This window comes from Carassius auratus, chromosome 13 (assembly GCF_003368295.1).
Source record: "Carassius auratus strain Wakin chromosome 13, ASM336829v1, whole genome shotgun sequence".
Taxonomy (NCBI): domain Eukaryota; kingdom Metazoa; phylum Chordata; class Actinopteri; order Cypriniformes; family Cyprinidae; genus Carassius; species Carassius auratus.
The window spans coordinates 150,541-172,032 of record NC_039255.1 but is presented as its reverse complement, the minus strand read 5'-3'; the positions used below and the strand labels follow the sequence as shown (position 1 = coordinate 172,032).

The window sequence follows — 21,492 nt, the reverse complement described above, 5'->3', positions numbered from 1 at the left end:
GAATGCCAGTGATAATCTAACTTCTCCTAACCTCAGACACCCTTCTGAAAGCATTTACAAATGAGCAGGCACTTTATAACCAGTCAAAACAACCTGTATGAGTCTCTGTTTCAAATCATCGATACACACTGGGATCATTAAGATTTTATGGTATATTTAGAACTGCCAGAACTGCCAGAAAAGAATAAAAAGCCTTGAAACTCTTCATCGCCTCTTCAAGTTGTCTATCTAAATCCTAACCGGCTTGGGTTAATCATGGCTTAATTCAGAGTCCATGAAGACATTAGATGACTGCTGTGCCCGTCATTTGCCTTTTGGTGAAATGGAACATTAACATTCTGTCTCTAGTAAAAAATAAAAATAAAAAAAACATTCAAGGAAAAATCAAAAGCTCAGTCCCTGTGATCTCCACTGCCCTCATTTAGCATTTCACCGAAGACAAAAATGTCTCTCTTTAGGTTAATCAACAATTATCACAAAGAAAAAATATTGCTAAGTTTTTTTTTCATATATGTTTTCATTTACACTATGCTAAAACAATTTTGTAATATATAGTAAGAATACAAAATTAAGGTTTATGTAATAGCTCAGATTTTAGATTGCAGAGCACACATCGAGACACAGCAGTCCTAAACACTGTTTGGGAACTGAAATTAAACATGCATGTAATTCAAATATATGACTTGTCATTGCATTAGACAAAATATTAAACCACATGTCATTTAGTTAAAAAAATAGCACATGGGCACTTTTCAAGTAAAACACTGCACAAAAATACATGTTTTTTTAGGCTTTATAATATAAAAAAATAGATCATTCGCAGATGCGACTTGGCTTGGAATTTCAATGAAATTACATTATGTGTCTCCAGATGTCCAACAATACACTGTATTATTAATAATGTGCATAAGAGAGAGGGCAACTATAATCTAAAGTGGAATTTTATTATACAAGCTTTAGAAAATACCGGATTGTCTGGTCTCAGTCTTTTGGATGGTGGACCTCCATCTTCTGGGTGGAGCATGTAGAACAGACGTACTTTGTTGGCGTGTTTCTTGCTCTGTTGTGTGTGAAAAAGAGACAGAAAGACAGCACATAACTGAAATCTGAAGTGTTCTCATTTAATTTGAAATGAATGTAACATAAATATCCAGCTCTGCAATACTTAACATAATGCACACATTACCAACAATCCAGTCTGCAATGGAAAGGGTTATTTGACTATACAATAAATACATTATGAATTAAAAACAGGACATGCATCATTTTGATCCATGCTTTTGGATCCTGTTGTGTTGAAATAGCTGAAAGTTTTAAAAACAAACTTTGGGCCCTATTTTAACAATCTAAAAGCAAAGTATAAAGTGCACGGCGTAAGTGCACTCAGGGCATGTCCAAATCCACTTTTGCCATTTTAACGGCGGAAAAGCAGTTGGCGCGCCAGGGCGCATGGTCTAAAATAAACCGATTGGTCAATAAACCAATCAGAGTCTCATCTTCCACCATATATATATATATATATATATACATACAGTATAAATATGTATATGCATATCTTTTTTTATTCATGTCATCCACATTGAATATTATCTGCTGTCTTTTGTTTCTCCACCCAAACACTTTGATTATTTCATAGGAATCTAAGGATAGTTTGGCAGTCACTTGAATTTTGAAAAATGCATGTGACTACTTAGCTTTCAAAACATTTACAGCCAGGTACATATCAAATAATCGAGGTGGGTCGGGAGAGCAAAGCCCCAGTGACCCAGTGAAAGCTAACATACCCGCTTCAAGATTCAGTACTGTCCAGGCTTTGAATGTTTCACTCTATGGTGACTTTTTTTCTCCACTTGTACTGCAGGCCTCTCGGGAAACAGTTTTCAACCTGCCCTGATCTGACACTGTATTACATGTATGAGATCAGGCAATATATGAGAGAATTTGAGATATAAAATGTGTCCTGTTGGCAGTCTAACATTTTTTTTCATATCCCCCATTTAATATAAAACTTAAAGCTGCATATAAAACTTAAAGCTGCTCTGCATTTTCAAGTTGGGCTGCGTCAAAACGCTCCACTTCACACAGTGTTTATGCAGAGCCGTTTCCTGAGCTCACTGAGGGAGGATATCTTTCAAAACACTGCTTTTAAAATGTAATGGTAAAATGAAAGGCTTGCAGTATGACATTTCAGTTCTGTTTCTATAAAATCACAGAATATATTTATTCAGTCAATTACAGTGATGTGATCCTACAAGCAGAAGTGTTTGTATTAGCAGAACATGTAAACTAAAGCATGGTTTTATTCCAAAACGTAGTGAAGTTGACTATTCCAAACAGTAAGCAGCAACATTATGCTGCCTTATTAGATATTTAATTTTGACCAAAATGAGAGGCAATTTTGTATTGTATCCCTCACTGTTGTTTAAGCAAAAATACAGTAAAAACAGTAATACTGTGAAATATTACTATACATTTTAACTGTTTTTATTTTTTATTTTAATTTTTTAGTTCTGTGATGCAAAGTTGAATTTGTAGCAGCCATTACTACAGTATTCAATGTTACTTGATATGCTAATTGAATAATATGCAAATATGCTGATTTACTATTATTATCGAGATGCGCTGCTTTTAAAAAAGAAAAAAGAAAAATACAGGATTCTTTGAGTTCAGAAGAACAGTATTTATTTAAAATCTCTTAACTGTTACTGCTGATCAATTGAATGTGTCCTTGCTGTATAAAACTATTATTCAGAAATCTTACTGACCCCACAAACCTTGAATGGTAGTGTGTAAAAACTGTTTAGTAATAAACAGTAATTTAACACTGAAAAATTATAACAAATTATTTTAAACTTAAAATGTTTCTGTTTTCATATTTCGAGTAGTCAATTAAAGTAAGACATTATAACATTGCACAACAGAATAGAGAAGAGTGATTTTTAAAAGCTGGATTATTTTTAACTCATCACATCACTTTTTTTGTTTTGTTCAAATTTCATACTCAGGACACTCAAAAATGGCGCTAATTAGTTGTTAGCGGTTTGGTCTAGCATCATAAGCCCTCTACATTAAAAACTGACCATTTATCTTGTATTCATATAATGCTCATTTAAGTTTTGTACATTCAGGTTAGTAACACATGCTAACGGCAAACTCTATTGGAATCAGTTGTGAGTCAAACCTCCTGTTTGTTTTTAGTGAAAAGATCTATTTCTGTGGTGTTGCTGCATTTATAGAATGTTCATAATCACTCACAAGGTTCTGTTTCAGGTAGATGTCTATGCAGGCAGTATGCAGCAAGCCAGCTCACTAGATTTTGGAGTACAGCCACATTTGCATAGATAAGTAATCAAACCAGGACAGATTGTTAATGCTCTGATATCACCGTGGGTTTGAGATGAGTACCTTGAATTTGTAATTTAATATGCAGTATGTTTGATATTAAAAACTGGAATGGGAGCATCTGCAGGTATTCAGCAAGTGATTGATATAAGTTTAGACTTAGATCAGATTGCAGATGATTTCTGCTGGTTCAGGGAAAGGCTTGGATGATTGATATATATAATATTTAGAATATTTAATTTTAAGTTTCAGCTTTATTTTAATTTACAAAAACTGTTTTAGTAGTTTAGTAGTTTTAATTGACAACGACAACACTGGGAAGACATATTTTGTATCTGGTTTTAGAAAATCTTCCATCAGATGAACTGCAATGGGCCGTTGGTTATTAAAAGCATCAGAAAGTTATCAGGCTTGCGATTGTACACAATAGATTTTTTTTATGTTATTTAAAAAGAAGTAAATACCCATTAAACTCTCAGCTCTCCCAAACGAAACATTCTAATACACCGTTGGTGATTGTTTGAAATTAGTTGTTGATTTCATCAAACAAGTAGTGATGCTTAACAGTAAAGGGAATTTAAAGATGATACTCTCAGGTAGTTTTTATCAGTCAGTCAGACTCAGGACATTAAATCCCTCTCAAAGAGATTAAGCACCACAACTTAAATATATAAGCTATATATTTTAGATCACTCTCATATATAAATAACGCTAAGCAGCTCTTTCCACAGATATCCCAAATATATCTGCCATGGTATAAATCGCATACTGTAGCATGATTTCTACTGGTGGACACATTTTTACTGTCCCACAGTAGCTATATACTGTACTGTGTGAGTGAGTTAAAGACTCTGTCTGACTTGGAGGACAGTGAAGGCACAGCTGGGCTCAGGGTGAGTTCAGTAAGATGTTGTCTGTGAAGCAGTCAGACTGGATTACATTGGTCCAGTGAAGAGCTCAGTGCTGAGAGCGGATGAAAGATGCTATTAGGGCCTTTCACACAGTGGGAACCTTTTCATATAGCAGAACTAATTGCGGAACTACACCCTTTTTCGAGAACCAGATTAGCTCCTATTCCAGAGCAGGGTCTAACCAGCATAACTGGCACTACCCGTGACTTAAGTAGACATTGATTGGCCAGACGCGTTCAAAAACACCCTCTCCCGCCATGAATTAAAAAGCTGTGTAAACATACTGTAAACAATGTGACAACTTATTTCGTAAGTATGATGAACCGCGTTAAATGGACTGACGCTTAAGTGCAGGCAAATGTACAGTAGCACTGCCAGTTGTCGCCTTTTTGTTCTTTCAATCACTTTACTTATACGTCAACATTCCATGTCCATTTCTGTACAACCCGCGAGAGCAAAAACACAGCTCCTCCATCCTCCAGTTGTTTACGTTGTTCTTCTTTGTTAACGTTGCTGAACGACTCACACAAATGACATCGCTGTCGACCTGATTACGATACCTATGTGCTTCAGCAAATTGTGTTTTTAGCTAAAAACTTATACTTATCCCAGTGTAGCTATTTCCCCCAGTTTTATTTTTTTATGCAAATGCAAGCAAATCAAGATATATATCGAATATCATAAAAAAATGGACAATATGGTAAAAAAATGGACAATATATATATAACTTTTTTTTTTTTCTTTTTAATATATCGCCCAGCCCTACTGTACATTTAGTTCTGGAACTAAACAGTGCAAAAGGCCCTACTGATACACTCAGAATGAGCTAAAAACCAGACAGTGAGGGGGAGAGAGGGGCAACACTTGGTCTGGGAGAGATTTGATTTGAGAGTTTAAGAGGACACAAAGCAAATGATACAGAACTATTAAAAATACTGCATTTTGGGGTATTTTAATGATTTGGAAATTTTGCAGTGCCATTAGTGCAGAGCAGTATGACTGTACAGTATGTACATTTGGCAACAGAAAGTGTCTGAAAGTGATTGAGGTTGTGCTATACCATTCATAACAGCAAACTTTTTGATGCCAAGTAAATCTAACTATGAGGATCCCCTTGCAATACAATATCAGACATATAATTTTTATGTATAAAGAGAAAATAAATACACACTATATTACAACTAATTGGCTTTTATACTGCCATTGCACTGATGCCAAAGCAAATATATTAAAATATTAACTGAATAATATTTACCTTGTTTAAATTGAAAGCATATAATCTTTCTTAGCCACTATAAGTAATGTTAGATCTATACAGGTGCATCTCAATGTTGTTAGAATGTTGTGGAAAGGCTCATTTATTTCAGTATTTCAACTCAAATTGTGAAACTTGTGTATTAAATAAATTCAATGCACACAGACGGAAGTAGTTTAAGTCTTTGGTTCTTTTAATTGTGATGATTTTGGTTTACATTTACCAAAAACCCACCAATTCACTATTTTAACAAATTAGAATACTTCATAAGACCAATAAATAATAATAAACCAATAAAAAAATAAACCAATAAAAAATAAAAAAACACACATTTTCGGAAAAGTATGTTCATTTACTGTACATGTACTCAATACTTGGTAGGGGCTCCTTTTGCTTTAATTACTGCTTCAATTTCGGCGTGGCATGGAGGGGGTCAGTTTGTGGCACTGCTGAGGTGGTATGGAAGCCCAAGTTCCTTTAACAGTCGCGTCCCCTTGGAATTATAAGGTTCTATCTGCGTTCTGAGTAGTTTTGAGATATTGAGCTTTAAAGTGTTTGTGTTCCATAGACTTCTGTAGATAGAACCTTTTTGTTTTTTCAATAAGAAATCCCAAAATGTACACAACTTATATAAATAAAACATCACATAATGTAAATAAATTGTCACAGAATAAGAATATGTGAATAACTCAATTTTGACAAAAATGTCAGATAGAACCTTATAATTCCAAGGGGGACGAGTGGTCTTCAGCTCATCTGCATTGTCTGGGCTCTTCTTTCTCATCTTCCTCTTGATTCTCTCTGGTGTTCAGGTATGTTGAGTTCGCTGGCCAGTCAAGCACAACCAAAACCATGGTCATTTAACCAACTTGTGGTGCTTTTGGCAGTGTGGTCTTGAGTAATAAAGGTTTTAATGTTAATATATATCATTATGAATATCTGAATATCTTCTCTATTGTTTATTAATTATCTATCTTTTTGTTGATATAAAAAAAAAAAAAAAATTAAGACAAGCAGGGAAACTGAAATAAACAAGTGAGAGCAGAATGGAGAAATTGACAGGACAGACAATACAGAGTGATATGGAGAAGACAGAAGTGTCCAATCCGGACGGTGCAGGGCAGCTGACAGGTAATAAGGTTTTTCTCTAGACTGAGATGAGACATTAAACCTGAGCTTTTAGTATATGTCCATTAGCTATCCATCAGATTATCAGCCATGCGTGCACATGCTCACACGTAGCATGAGAAATTGAAAGAGGAAAAAGCTCCTAGATATCCGAAAGTCCATTAAAGTTGCTCTGACAGGGGGAGAGAGTTTGGTGTTGTTCAGTCCCGGGAAGGGCTCAGATGCGTACTGTGCTGCGACAGACTCATGCTATCACACAGAATGTCTCTATCTGTCTATCTGTTTTTCTCTCATTCTCTCCCTTTCCTTCTATTAAACTCTCCAGGGAAATGGCCAGTTGATCCAGGTCCTGAAATGAACTTTTTCTTAGAGTACACAGCAGTCTTTTTTGGATACTGGGGAAATATTTGTTCCATTGTTTCTCATATCAGGTGTATAGTTTATAGGGATGATGGATCAGATATTTTTTTTTATTAATAGCATTTCCACAAAAAAAAAAAAACATTCAACAATGTGAATATTGTGATTATTTTAATTTACAATCTTGTCTTTAAGTGTCATTAAAAGCATCCCAATAGGCCAGTTTCACACTGTTGAAATTATTCCATAATGAATCCTTTTTTTTGAGAGAGAGACTGGTGTTGGACTACCTAAATGACATCACTGGACCCTTAAAGGACCCCCTGAAGTTTGCTTATCGAGCAAACAGGTCCGTGGATATCCTACCACATCTATATAAACCAGGTACTTATGTGAGGATCCTGTCTGTGGACTCAGTTCGGCTTTCAATACAATCATCCCAGCACTCCTCCAGACCAAACTAACCCAGCTCTGTGTTCCTGGAGGACTGTTCGGACTGCTGAAAGGATTATTGGTGTTCGCCTGCCCACCCTTCAATAACTGTATATATCCAGAGTGAGGAAAATGGCTCAGAAAATAGCTCTGGATTCCTCACATCCAAGCCATCTCCTTTTTTAACTTTAAATGACACAAGAAAACTTTCTTTGCCTTGCAAATGTTCTCCCCTGCTGTTCAATAAAAGATGTGCAATACTATGTTTATTTACTTAATATAATCCTAAAACTTATTTCATTTCATTGTAATTTATATTCTATTTCATTTTTCATCTATATACCACAGGTGTAAATACACATTTTGTCTACTTCGGTTTATATATACATATATATAAAGGACACACACACACACACACACACACACACACACACACACACACACACACACACACACACACACACACACATATATATAAGTTTCTCATATATTTCTAATATTATTAGTAGTAGTACTAGTAGTAGTATTAATTATTATAATACAATATTATTAATATAAATATTTATAATGTAGAAATATTATATTTTTAGAAAGCAAAATATTTTTTTTTTGATAAATGTAAAAAACATTTTTATTAAACATTGTTTTGAGTGTCTTGTTTTTAATATTAGTAGTAATAATAATAATACTTGTTCATGAATATTTACATTTTGTCTATTTTTTTCACATTAAAATGTCTTATTAAAAAGTGTGTAGATTAATACAGTATAGTTTTTTTGTTGTTGTTGTTCTGTTATATTAGGACTTTTTTTCTTTCCTTAATTTCAATTCAATTCAATTCAATTCAATTCAATTTTCTGTGAAGTTGCTTTGTAACGATTTGTTTTGTAAAAAGCGCTATACAAATAAACTTGAATTGAATTGAATTTCCTTAATTTAATGTAAAGTGTTGTGTAAAACATGACTTGGTTATTTTGAAATAAATTTTAATGTCAGTTTACTTCGATTAGTCATTTTCAATCGGCTTGGCAACAGCTGGTTGAAAAGACAGTTCCTCTAACTGGCAAAAAATAACTCTTTTAAGCCATCTGAGGGACAGTATATAATTATATTTAAATAAATACAAGTAAAATCAGCCTCGTTTAAGCGTAATTCAGGACATCAGCCTAACGCTGTGACATCTGAGAGTGTTTTCTCAAGACGAGAGATCGCAGGGATCAATGACAGAAGAGCTAAAGTGTTACTGCAGCACTGAATATAGCTCACTGGCTTCTCTTTGTAAACCAATCTGGCCAAACGATCCTGTTGAACAGACATCTTCCCTCATCTACACTGATTTTGTGCACGGGAGTTTGTCCTCATTAGCGTGCTCATTAATCTAGTCAATGTGTACTCCATGGTCTCAGGAACCGTACGTGAGAGATGTAAATAATGCAGGAGGATGATTATTTAATGGTCAATCATTGGGTTACTTATGAAGGGGTTGTGGGTCTGAGGAAAGGTGCACTGCATTACAACTTTAAAAGCAGTGACTGAAAGATACATGAGAGAAGCATTTAGGTTACAAATGATTATTACATCCATGATGATCAATTGATGAGTCCTGCTTTTAAAGTAATGTTTGTCACTGCTCTCTCTCTCTCTATGTTTGTGTGTGTGTGTGTGTGTGTGTGTGTGTGTGTGAGTCTACACACTCACCTCATAGTGTGCCACACGCTGGGACTCGGAGATCAGCTGAGCATTGCAGATGTTACAGTAGCTCTCCGTAAAGAGTCCTTCATCACCAGCTCCGGCAGACTTCATCTGGTCAAACACACACACACACACACACACACACAGAAAGAAAGTATAATGAGACTCACAAAACTCCTGTAAAATATAAAAAATTAAAAAAAAAAAAAAAAACATTTATTTTGAGTTCAAGTCAAGACAACGTAGTTTGTTTGTGATTTTTCTGTCATTGCAATTGCATGTGACAAATTCCATAAATAAGGCAATAAATAATGTGTATACAGATGGAAACAAAGATATTATAGAGCTATCAGTGCTGAAATAAAAATCGATTAAAATCCTGTTGCTCTTACCTAGTCAGACAAATCTGATTTGTTGGTTTTTTAAGGGGGTTTTGGCCACTGGTTAGTTGGTCAGTCTATTAGAACAGTTGACTGACCAGCAGCGCGGCACAACACGACAAATCCCAGACAGTAAACTGATGCCTCGTTCTATTTATGATGTCCTGACACAAAGTTCAAATGTGCAACGGTCACTTTGTTCACACTAAGGATGACAACTATAACAATACTGATTGTTAAGTATTCTTTGAAAGAACCATTTTTTAAAGTAGACATTTAATATTATTATTATATAAATCATTATTTAAAAGAATAGCAGAGTTCATGCCACAACTATAAACTATGTTGTGTACTTTTACTTGAAACTATGAATTCAAAAGTAGTGTTTAGTGCACTTCTTTCATTTAAAAGAACTTCTATATGAAAAAAGGGCAATAACATTTTGTTAGCAAACACTTGTTTAGCAAATAAGGTCTTTTTTACAGCAGTATTCCTTTTACATACATTAGTAGCAGTTAGCGCTGAACTTCTGATTTGAGCAGTATGAATGCGTGAATATTTCTAGGCGGCTAAAATGATAGATCTGTAAAGCAATATATTGTGAGATGTCCTTGTGTGTTGCTGCATCCCAAACGACTTAGAGTAATAAACCACAAAGTTAACAAAATGATGCGCTCCACTGTGCAAAAAGTTCCTATTTCACACTTATGAAGTCGTGAGCGCAGTCTTAGGCCCACCCCAAATGTACTCATTGGTTGAGACGCGGGATGACACCCATCCCAAGCCAGTACTGATCAACATCCCACCCCTCCTGTGAACCATGGTTTGTATGTATGTGTATTCAGAGCCAATGAGCAACAGACTTTTGTTATAATAAAAAACTGGGTTAATGCACGATAAAATAATTGTCAGCGTTCATCAATTAATGCCCATCCCTAATATATATATACTCCACTGTGCAAAAACTTGGCTTTTTTTTTTACTGTTTAATTTAGTGTTGTCACGGTACCAAAATTTCAGTATTAGGTACCAATACCAGTGAAAATCCACGGTTTTCGGTACCAAAGCAAAACACAAAAACAAGCTAATTGTGTTTGAGCAAGGGACTGATAAAACATTGATCAAAATTAAGATACAATTTAGACAAAACGAAAATCTTTTAAAAAGAGTTTTCTATAAAACAAAGTTTAATGAAGTCGTCAAAATCATGTTTTACCAAAAATAGCGTCTTCACCTTTTCTCTTGCTGCCTCCATCTCTACGTGCAGAATGAGCTCGTGCATCATCTTCACGCCAGTTATTCAGCCAATAAAGTGTAGTCCTATGTATTTCAAAATTGTGTCTAGTACTATATTAATTGCAAAGGTTTAATTGGCATCTTTATTTCAAATGACCCGACCGACCACGACCCGAATATCATTAAAACATTTTTTAGATTACTCGTAACCGCGGGCAACCACGTACCCTCAGATACGGCAAACCTATAACATTCCTTTGGACTTTTTTCACTGATCTAATTGCTATTTATTATGAAATTGCTTTATAAATGAACAATACATGTGATGTCTTAGAATCAGCTAAAGTGCTTTCTAATATATGCTGCAAAACTTTAGGAAAATATTGCATCAGGAACACATGACACTTTAAAATGTTGTCGATTCAGCTCACTATGTTGAAATTTGCAGTTTTATACTATTTCAGGTAGTGAAGCTATTTTTCACTTTATGCAGAGAAAAGGTGTGCATGCTTGTCATTTCTTGGCACAAGCTACTGTTTGCAAAGAGCTATGTAACTTGTAAAATTACCTGCTTTTCTCAAGGTCACTCATACATTCAGAATTTGACCAACAGTATGGAAACATGGGATTATTTCACTCTCCCACTCTGTTATTAAAGAGAACAACAGATGTTGACTGAACTAGGCTCAATATTCCTCAAGAATGAATATGATATTCAAAGAAACCACCCATCAAACCAAATCCTTGCTATATAATTGAAAAGTGAAGAGTCGTGAGAATTCAGCATCGCTCTTTTGCCATCTGTGAGTGAGGGCGATTCTGATGTGCAGAATAAATAATTCATAGTGTTGCACTTGTGAAATTCAACTGTGGTCTAATCTTGATTCTTGAAGAGCTGAGGAGTTCAGGTACAGTTAGTGCACAAGGACTGATGGGTACACATCAGCCTGACACCAATGACTCAGAGTGCCCGAGAATCTCAGATATAGGCCAAAATAACCAGGCACCGAAGGAACACGGAGCACACAATCAGATATCAGATTGTCTTTATTATGACAGCTGAGTATATAGTGGAGCTTCTGTATACTGTTGAATTTATTTGACTATGCTTATTACATCAGGCTATTACTTTTGTCGTTTTAATGCAAATGTAATTTGATAACATTTGAACTTTTTTCATGAAATAGCCTATATTATATTCTATAGTATTTTTTTCTAAATAATAGGACTTTACAATTTAAAATGATAACAAATCATTAGTATTACATTACAGCATTATAATGTATGCATGAAAAATGGATATTCAAATTGATATTTACCTAAGATTAAAATTCCAGAACACATTTATTATTGTTAACTAAAACCAAAACTATTTAAACATTTTGTTAATTAAAATAACGCTGAAATTAAATAATACATTTTAGATGAAAAACTTAATTAAACTTAATATAAAATATGACTGGAAGAAGTTTAAGTAGAAGCACTAAAATAACTGCTAAACAAAAACTACAATGGAAATGTAAAATGTATCACAAACACTAATATTTATAAAGATGAAAAAATAATAAAAATGACAAAAGCTCATAAAATTACTTTACAAAAATATTAAAACGAACACTGAAAATATAAACATCTACGTCAAAATATTAAAGTAAAAAGCTATTTGGAAAAATAATTATATTATAATGTACAGTATATATAATCCAGACACAGTTTAGTCAAGTACAGTTTTGACAGTGCATACAGTATGTGGTGATTGAGGTGTCTGTTTCATCCTTCACAACCTACAGCAGCATTAGGAATCAACCTGTGAGCTATAACATCATTTGCAAACTGTGTTCAGCACCAAATTTGTACTTGTTTTTCATAAATCCTTGAGTTTATCTGGTTGTAAAATAATACAGACAATGTGTGCAAATAAACAACATTTATCAGCAAGCACAATACATTCTTATCGAATTGCTCCCTCAAGAGTGCTGTTTGAGTCACTTAGCAGCAACTATATGAGATCAGATTTAGCACACACATATACTGTATTCAACTTTTAGTTTCGGATTCAGGTGTCCTTAAATAACATACTGTGTTTGGTCAGTTGTCAGTCACGTGGGCTCTTTCTATATTAATGGTTCAAACTGCAAAATGAACTGGATTTGGCCAGTAGTCAAACGCTTGGCTATGGGAGACTAATGACTGAACATTCGCTTTTGCTTCGTGGAAGTTTTTCTCTACTGAGATGCTGATTGTTAGAATCTTGATTAAAATAATCGGGAAGGAAAATGATCCTGTGGCATAATAAAGTTCCTTTCTGATTCACTCTGCGGTCTTGTTAAAGACTTCTTTCTATCTGAGCACCAAAAACAAGCCCTCCGTGTGCATTCAGACACAAAACCTGTTTCACACAATTTAATTTTCTGTGATTATAATTGTATTGTGACACTTCAGTGATCTCTCACAGCGCCTCGGTGGCAGTCTAATTTAATATGCTTACATTTTTATTTTCTTAGAATGACACAGAGCCCTTTAAAGGTTTTTTTTTTTTTTTTTTTATGCATTTATCTGTGCCTTTCTCTCAAGGAAATGACCACGAAAGGAATGAAGTCTACACATCTTTTAGGTGTGGGATACGACTGAAAGCTATTATAGAAAATGTCTAACTGTGCACATGTTAAGCTGTTGCTTTACAGAGGTGCAATATTCCTTTGCTTAATAATGCTATCACTGATGTGAGTCTGAACCAGTTTGTTCACATGAGAGAGGAATCTACAGCACTGTCACATTCCACTACTTACTAAATTGATAGCCTATACTGTGAACATGAATTCAAGCTCTAGAAAGTTCTTTGATCTACTAAACATTTCCTGCAGCAAGATAGGGATCTGACTGAAGCACACCATTTGCAAAAAGCAAAACCTTACCACCACAATGCTAGGATGTCCTGAGCAGGATTATGTATTATTTTGAAAGCTTTATTAACAAAATATAATTAGGTAGCCAACAGGCTGACGCATTCTGTCATTTTTAACTGGAAAAGCAAAGTACTTAAGTTTAAAAGTGTAGTAGAATAATGTTACAGATAGATAGATAGATAGATAGATAGATAGATAGATAGATAGAAGCACTCGTATAGCTGTAGTTAGTAAATCATCTCACAATTTCATGATTACATGGGCACAAATACAATACTCTCACAAAACAGCCCACAAGATGTTTCTTTCCAGACTGTGTCCACATTTGCTTGCATAAGTGTAAAGGTACCACACATCAGAGATGCTTGATTTCGTTTCGTGCTGATTCCCGTCTGTGGGACGTGACGCATGTGTCTAGAGCAGTTCACTCATCTCACTCAGAGTCCTCCTCTTCATTCTACCTCCCTCTTCCATCTGCCTCCTGACAGCTGAATGTGACTGTGTGGAGGTCATGCTATCATGACATACAATACAGTACATGCTGATGTTGCCCTGTTTCTGTCACGCGGTGAAACCACCAACAGCTTAATATTCCTCCACTACAGCTCTCTCTCTCGCTCCTTACATCTCACCTCATGCAACTGTCAGACAGAGGACAACCACACTTGTTTTCTTGATAAAGTGTGGTTTTCTACAGAGGAAAAGGCAGTGGTGAATAATGGGAGGAAAATGGGCCACCTTCCTTTGTAGATGCAAAAGTTCATGCATCGCTTTAATCAGAGAGCATTTGCTCTTCAGAAGAACATGTAGGTCCAACAAAGTAAGAAACATTTCATTTATCTTCACTGCAGGTGGGCTTCAGTAGCTTTTTAACAACATGGTCACACCTGCTCACATTTTTTTTAAGGTCAGGTTTTAAAATATAACTTTGGATTTGTTTCAATTTGGATTCCTAATTAGTCCATTTTATTATTGTTAAGTTTAAATAATAATATATTTTTTTTAAACTCCATAAAATGTGGTCTATGAAATGTTTTGTGGATGCACCAAATATTACAAGTCAGTGTTTCAGTTTTTTTTTTTGTATTATAAACAGTTATATAGTGTGTGTGTGTGGGTGGGTGATATACTGGTTTACACTTTATAAAACTTTATATGAGCATACAGTACATGCTAGTAGATAACATGTTATGTTGAAAGCCTAAGTCTACCAACCAAGATATTTTATTGTAAACAATAACATTTTGTTTGTACAGTAAACAGGTTGTGTACTGTATGAGAGATCGTGACATTATCGTGACATCGTTTTAGTTTTTTTTTTTTGTGATAGTGACAAGAATTATGAAATTTATATGGTATTTTCTTATTTAAAGCAAAAAATTGTTATATTGTGATATATTATCATTACTGTGAAATAAAATTACTCATATCGTGCTACAAGATTCTTGTCTGGTTTTGTTATGTGCCTTTGTTGCTATTGTTTACTTGTCTATTTTTACTGATAACCCTATTTAGCTTTAATTTATTTCTGAGTTTTAGTTTTAGAAAATTGTTTTAAAGGCTCACTATTATATACTATAGTATAATTAAATATATACTTTGTGTGTTGTTATAGCAAAAACAAACAAAAAACTAAGAGACCAGAAAACTCGAGCTTATGAAGCACATGCAAGTTCACTATACAGTATGTGACCCTGGACCATAAAACCAGCCTTAAGTGTCAATTTCTCAAAATTGAAATGTATACATCATTTGAAAGCTTTTGAATTTTTTCATTTAAAAATCTGGAGAGTGCAAAATAAAATCTAAATACTGAGAAAATCGTCTTTAAAGTTGTCCAAATGAATTCTTAGCAATGCATATTACTAATTAACTTCTGATATATTTACAGTAGGAAATTTACAAATATCTTAATGGAGCATGATCTCTACTTAGCATAAAAGAAAAATCACTAATTTTGAGCCATAAAATGTTTTTTGGCTATTGATAAAAATATACCCCAGTGACTTAAGACTGGTTTTGTGGTCCAAGGTCACATATTGTTATGCATAATAATATCATGATTTGATCACTGTATTAAACAAAACTGTGAAGACAGAGTCAATCTGTTGTTTCAGTTTGTCTGGCACTGTTTGTGTCTGTCCAGTTCTGTGTATCAGGCAGCTTTGACTTTTTTCATTAACTGAACTGTAGAAAATCATATGAATTAATATAAAAATGCCAATACAAGGATCTGAGGTATGGAAAAAGTGTCAGGATATATGATTGTATCTACTTAGCCTTCATGAGTGACCTTTAGAGCTAAACGAGAGAATGGCGGCAAACATCTGCTGGCACAGTAAATGAGTTTTCCACCACCTGATATCAATAGGCCTCTTTAAATAAATGTGCTTTTAACTGCAGTGAAGAGATACACATTGACAGTCATTCTGACCGCTTTCCTTGTAATATGGTGATCAGCACTATTACATGTTTTAGTGCTCCAACTTTATGGACTGGGCATACAGTATCAAAGATCATTGGTTTCGAAGTCTCCCATATCCACCCAGCAGAACATCAGTCTCTACATGGAAAATACTCTTATGTAAAGGTAGAGAAATGTATATGTAAATTATATTAATTTTGGCAGGCTTGAAATCCTCAGGCCCCCACAAATGGTACTGAATCCCACAGCCACGTCTCTTCGAAGTGACCCTAAAAAGTTGATGAACACTTCTTCTTTTTTTTCACCCATCCGCCAGCACGAGGGAAGCATTAAAAATACATCAGCTAAAAGACTTAAAGAGATCTTGGCCTCGGTTCTCCCTTAGTGATCTCGTCCCCCATATTGCTACAAACACTGTGGGCCTGTTTCTATCACTCCTGTGTGGTGAAATAACAGCTCCACTAAAATGCCATGTCCAGGTATTTGAGGTATTTATCTGCCGCATCAGAATAAACAAGGAGAGACAGAAACACAGGTAGTGTTCATATACCGCTTGATCTCTAAATTAATGTCATTGGCTGAGACTTTTTAAATTATTAGTTCACTTCCAGAATACAAATTTGCATCTTGAACTAGCTCTGTGATGCACATCCACAAATTAACACATTACGTATACTAATCCTTTAAGGGCAAAGAAATTATAGAGAAAAATAGCTTATTTATATGTTAATAATGTATTTTTAATTGCATAAAATTGTCAAATTAAACATTTCCATTTTCTTTGTATTTTCATACAGCATTTACTGAATTAAAAAAAATTATTACTTGTAATTAGATTATATTACATTTTTAAATAGTTCCTTTTTATTGATAACATGATGTCATATTATTATCACAAATTCAGAATTTATATAATCTGTCTAATTTGTCTTTTAAAATGTTTGTATATTTTTCAGTGAAATGAGACATACGTCATGGGACATTCATAAACCTGGAGCAGTATGTGTTAAATTATGTTCTTTGTCATATTTATAGTTTATAATTTTTTTTAGAGTCTTGTGCATGCTTTAATTTTAGTGTAACTTATCAAGGAGACACTAGGTTAATATAAAATGCAATATTTTTTTTCTTATTGAAATCAGCTAACTCTATCAAAAAGCAGTGACATTTGCAGAGCCACAAATACAATGCACTGACCCACCTGCTCATTAAGATGTTTGAAAATGCCACCTAGCCAGTGAGCTAATATAGATTATTCCATCTCACTATTTGCATAGTCAGATACAGTGCTGTATTAACTGAGGACTCCAGCAAGCAGTAATCTACTGTATGCTTCCATTTCAGAGGGTAATGGACCAGAACATTAGCATCACAAGCTCATTTACAGACTACAGACAGCCCCAGAAGAATGCCTCAGATGGACAAAAACATCAAGTCCTCAAAACACATAAACTGCATTCATTACCTCAAAAATACAAATGTACAGAAAAAATAATCATATATGCTTTAATGATGCAGTGTACTGACCCAGTAAATCTTGCCCCCTGACCCGAATTTACAATTTACACAATTTACACAAATTATTGTATTTATTTATTTTTTTTATCCCATGGTGGAAATAGTATTCCATAGTAATAAATAAATAAATAATAATAATCTTGAAAATGTATTAGTAAATGTTGAGAATAACATTTTGCTCATTGTTAGTTCATATTAACTGAAGTAGGGCTAATGTTAACTACAAAAAGCAACTTTGTTGTAAAAATGTATTCATTTCAAATGGAGCAGGAACATGAGTTCATACTGGACTGAAAAAAAGCCCAAACCCAGAGAGGGACTTTGCCTCTTCATTTCTCTTCGAGTCTCCCACGTATCACTGCTACAGACAGTCAACAGTCTTTGACCTTTAAGAGAATCCCACTGTCCTTATACCTGCCAAATCTAAGCCCACAGTGGAAGCCCTCTGTGAGATTGGCCATTTCTAGCAGAGATGAGAGATGAGGATGGCACAGCAACAAAAGCCTCCAAGCTGGATGAACAACCCCCAACAGCAAAGCTGGAGCATGTCAGTCCAAATAGAAATCAGAGCCATGAGAAACCCTCTTTCAAACAGCAAGAGACACCAAAAGAGCTAATGCCGCTTTGTTAAACTTGCGACTTAATGTTTTGTGCAGACTGTTAGTGTGTAGCACAGATACTAGTGTGTGGATCCATTATTCAGTTTGTGCACCTCTGCTCTCCAGGGTTTTCTGCTTCATTTCACAATGCTCTGGCTCTGGATACAGTCTGGGGCTAAATGTGGGCTGCAGCTGATATCGTAAGAAAAGCCTTTGAATAAATGCCTATTTACCCCACTTTCAAGATGACAGAGGATTAGCCCTGCTTGCTAAACCCTCTCTAGGAATGATAGGACACACACATCCGCTGTTTATTAGATACATGCTCTCAATCAATAATGCTGAAATCCTGTTTACTCATGTATTTCCCAAAAGGAAACATTTACTTGCACTTTAGCTGAAGGGTATGTTCATTAGAGTCTTATATAATAATAGTATAATAATGACAGAGAAACAAGCTGAGAAAAACTGAGGCAGGTGCTTCTGAGAGGGTCATGAAATCTCAAACCTCTAGATTATACAAATATTGATTTTCACATCAACACTGACTTCTGTTCACCAAGAGTCGGACGCTCTAAAATGCCACGCTCTTTCTCTACCACACGTCTCTTGAGATAGAACCTTCAAATATGAGCAAGTCGATGTAAGCCATTTTGCTAACTTTCACTGACTTGGCCACTGTATTAGAGCACATTCCCTTAAATTTCCATCCTGTGAACAGGTCAGCAAAACTAAATGCACAAAATGACTGATATATATATATATATATATATATATATATATATATATATATATATATAGAGAGAGAGAGAGAGAGAGAGAGAGAGAGAGACCGTTTGGCTAAACAACAGCATCCTGCAGTCTCTTTTCTGATGAGGGATGTCAGAGACAGGTGAGATATCTCAAGACAACTATTTCTGCACATTTTGCATGATATTATAGAAGAAAACCACAGCATACTTGACTAAATATGCTTCTTATCGTTATAAAATGCGTTATGAATATGCAATCTCCTATCCCTATGAGACTCCAGGAGCACGGTTTACACCCCTCAAAACCTTCTCTATTATACGGTTCATATTCTGTGATACCTCCTAGTGCTTGGTTTAGTTTATATACAATGACAGCTAAATGTTTTTTTCTGGTCACTGGGTTAAATCATGCTTTTACAGGTATTAAATCTGAGATGTCCTTTCAAACAAGTTTATACTTTTTAATTATTTTTAATATATATATATATATATATATATATATATATATATATATATATATATATATATATATATATATATATATATATAAATACATATATATATACATACATATACATACATACACATATATATGTATATATATATATATATATATATATATATATATATATATATATATATATATATATATATATATATATATATATATATACACATACATATATATATATATATATATATACATATATATATATATATATATATATATATATATATATACACATATATACAGTATATATATTAACAATAATAGTTTCAGTGAGATATGCAGTATAGGAAGTAACTTTGCCTTTGTGGTTGTGTAATTTTATGCATCTCAAACCTGTACCACACACTGACCGATTCCACATATTTTATCCTTACTTTTTAAGAAACTGCATTTCTTTACACTGCATGCTGTAATTTGGTCTTTGCCAGTTATTTTACAGCTATTTAACCATCTCAGAACCTGCTTCATGCATAGATTTACATGCATAGCTGATAGAAAACAAGATGCACACTGATTGTCATGACAGCAGCAAAGCAGCTCTGATGTGGCATTTAATCTAGGAACCAAAGCCTAAAACCTTTAAGACTATACTTTTGCTACCTTGCAAGAACTGGTATTTCATTCAGGAAATGCAAACTAGTCAGTTTTTGTATTATCTGCCTAGTACATGCTTTTATTTGAATGGTCATTTATTGTTAGGGATTTATCCTAATTAGGATTAAAGCAAGAGCATGCTTTATTTTTTATAGCCATCATTAAAGAAAAATTACAGCAACACTCATTTCCACACATACTGTTCCTTGTGTACTGTCCTTTTACATCAGTCTGTTTTTTTTTAATGACCTTATACACGTCTTTATTGAACGTGCTATAATACTCAATATCATGAGAATATGGCATCAGTCAGCATGCAATGAGACCAAAAATAGCTGAGAAGCAATAACTGCAGAGATGCATTTCAGTAAAAATTTCATTTTCTGTTCTTCATTGAAGCACCCTGTCCTTGTTTGCAAACCTGTCAATCACAGTTCTTCATTTTCCCCTCCTCATTTCATGCTTTAAAGCCAAATATATGACTGCCAGATGCCTGTAATGCAAAACCACAGTCATGTGTGTCACTTCCTGCGGGGCATTTTGTGAATTTGCATTTCCCTTTTATGTAATTCTTGGAAAGGCATTTGGGAATGAACAAGCTATGCCTACAGGATACCAGCATATGAGGACACATTCCATGATGTAGCGAGAGCAGAAAGACTGTGTCTCCTGCTGGGGCACTGGCGCATCGGGCTCCTCATGTGCTAGAATTATGGGAGGACCTGAAGCTTCATGTCATTGGTTTTAGCACTTACATGGTTACCCTTACTTGTACCTGGGTTAAAGAAAAAGTTCACCAACAAATAACTATTCTGTTATCATTAACTCACCCTCATGTCATTCCAAACCCATAGAAATCCCTTTCTTTCCTAAAATACAAGTTAGAAACTCTTAAAGCAACAGTTCACCCAAAAAATGACAATTTGCTGAAAATGCATTAACCCTCAGGCCACCCAAGATGTAGATGAGTTTGTTTCTTAATGGTAACAGATTTGGAGAAATTCAGGATGACATCACCAGTGGATCCTCTGCAGTGAATGGGTGCCGTCAGAATGAGAGACCAAACAACTGATGAAAACATCACAATAATAATAATAATCTACACGACTTCAGTCCATCAGTCTTGTGAAGTGAAAAGCAGTGTGTTTGAAAAAAAAAAAAGAAAAAAGAAAATCCATCAAAGCAAGGTATCAAGGTATTTCTGGCCAAAATACAGAGTCCATAATCACACTATCTAAAGGTAAAATGTCCATCAGCCTGTTGTCCTTACATCTACCATCATATCTGTTTAGAACTGTTTTCAACTGTTTTCGAAAAGGGGTGCGTGATCGATGAACTTTTCTCCTGATTCTGACTCCGATTGAGATGACCTTTTCACTATATCCATAAATTATTAGAGGACTTGTATTTTAGCCACAAACAACAGTTTGAAATTAAAAATGTTTTAATGA

General features: G+C 34.5%; 1 protein-coding gene across 2 annotated transcripts in view; it reads right to left on the bottom strand.

Moving 5' to 3' along the window:
• LOC113112274 (zinc finger matrin-type protein 4) overlaps window positions 1-21,492 on the bottom strand; it is a 77,637-nt gene that overhangs the window by 48,431 nt on the left and 7,714 nt on the right. Inside the window, exons 1-3 of one of the 2 annotated variants that reach the window (XM_026277683.1) lie at window positions 9,513-9,605; window positions 9,127-9,231; window positions 968-1,060 (exon numbers count right to left, since the gene is read on the bottom strand). In XM_026277683.1, coding sequence (XP_026133468.1) covers window positions 968-1,060; window positions 9,127-9,231 — 198 coding nt within the window. In that variant the 5' untranslated portion in view covers window positions 9,513-9,605. Of the gene's footprint in view, window positions 1-967; window positions 1,061-9,126; window positions 9,232-9,512; window positions 9,606-21,492 lie in introns of those variants that run through there. The other variant, XM_026277682.1, reaches the window with a different exon arrangement.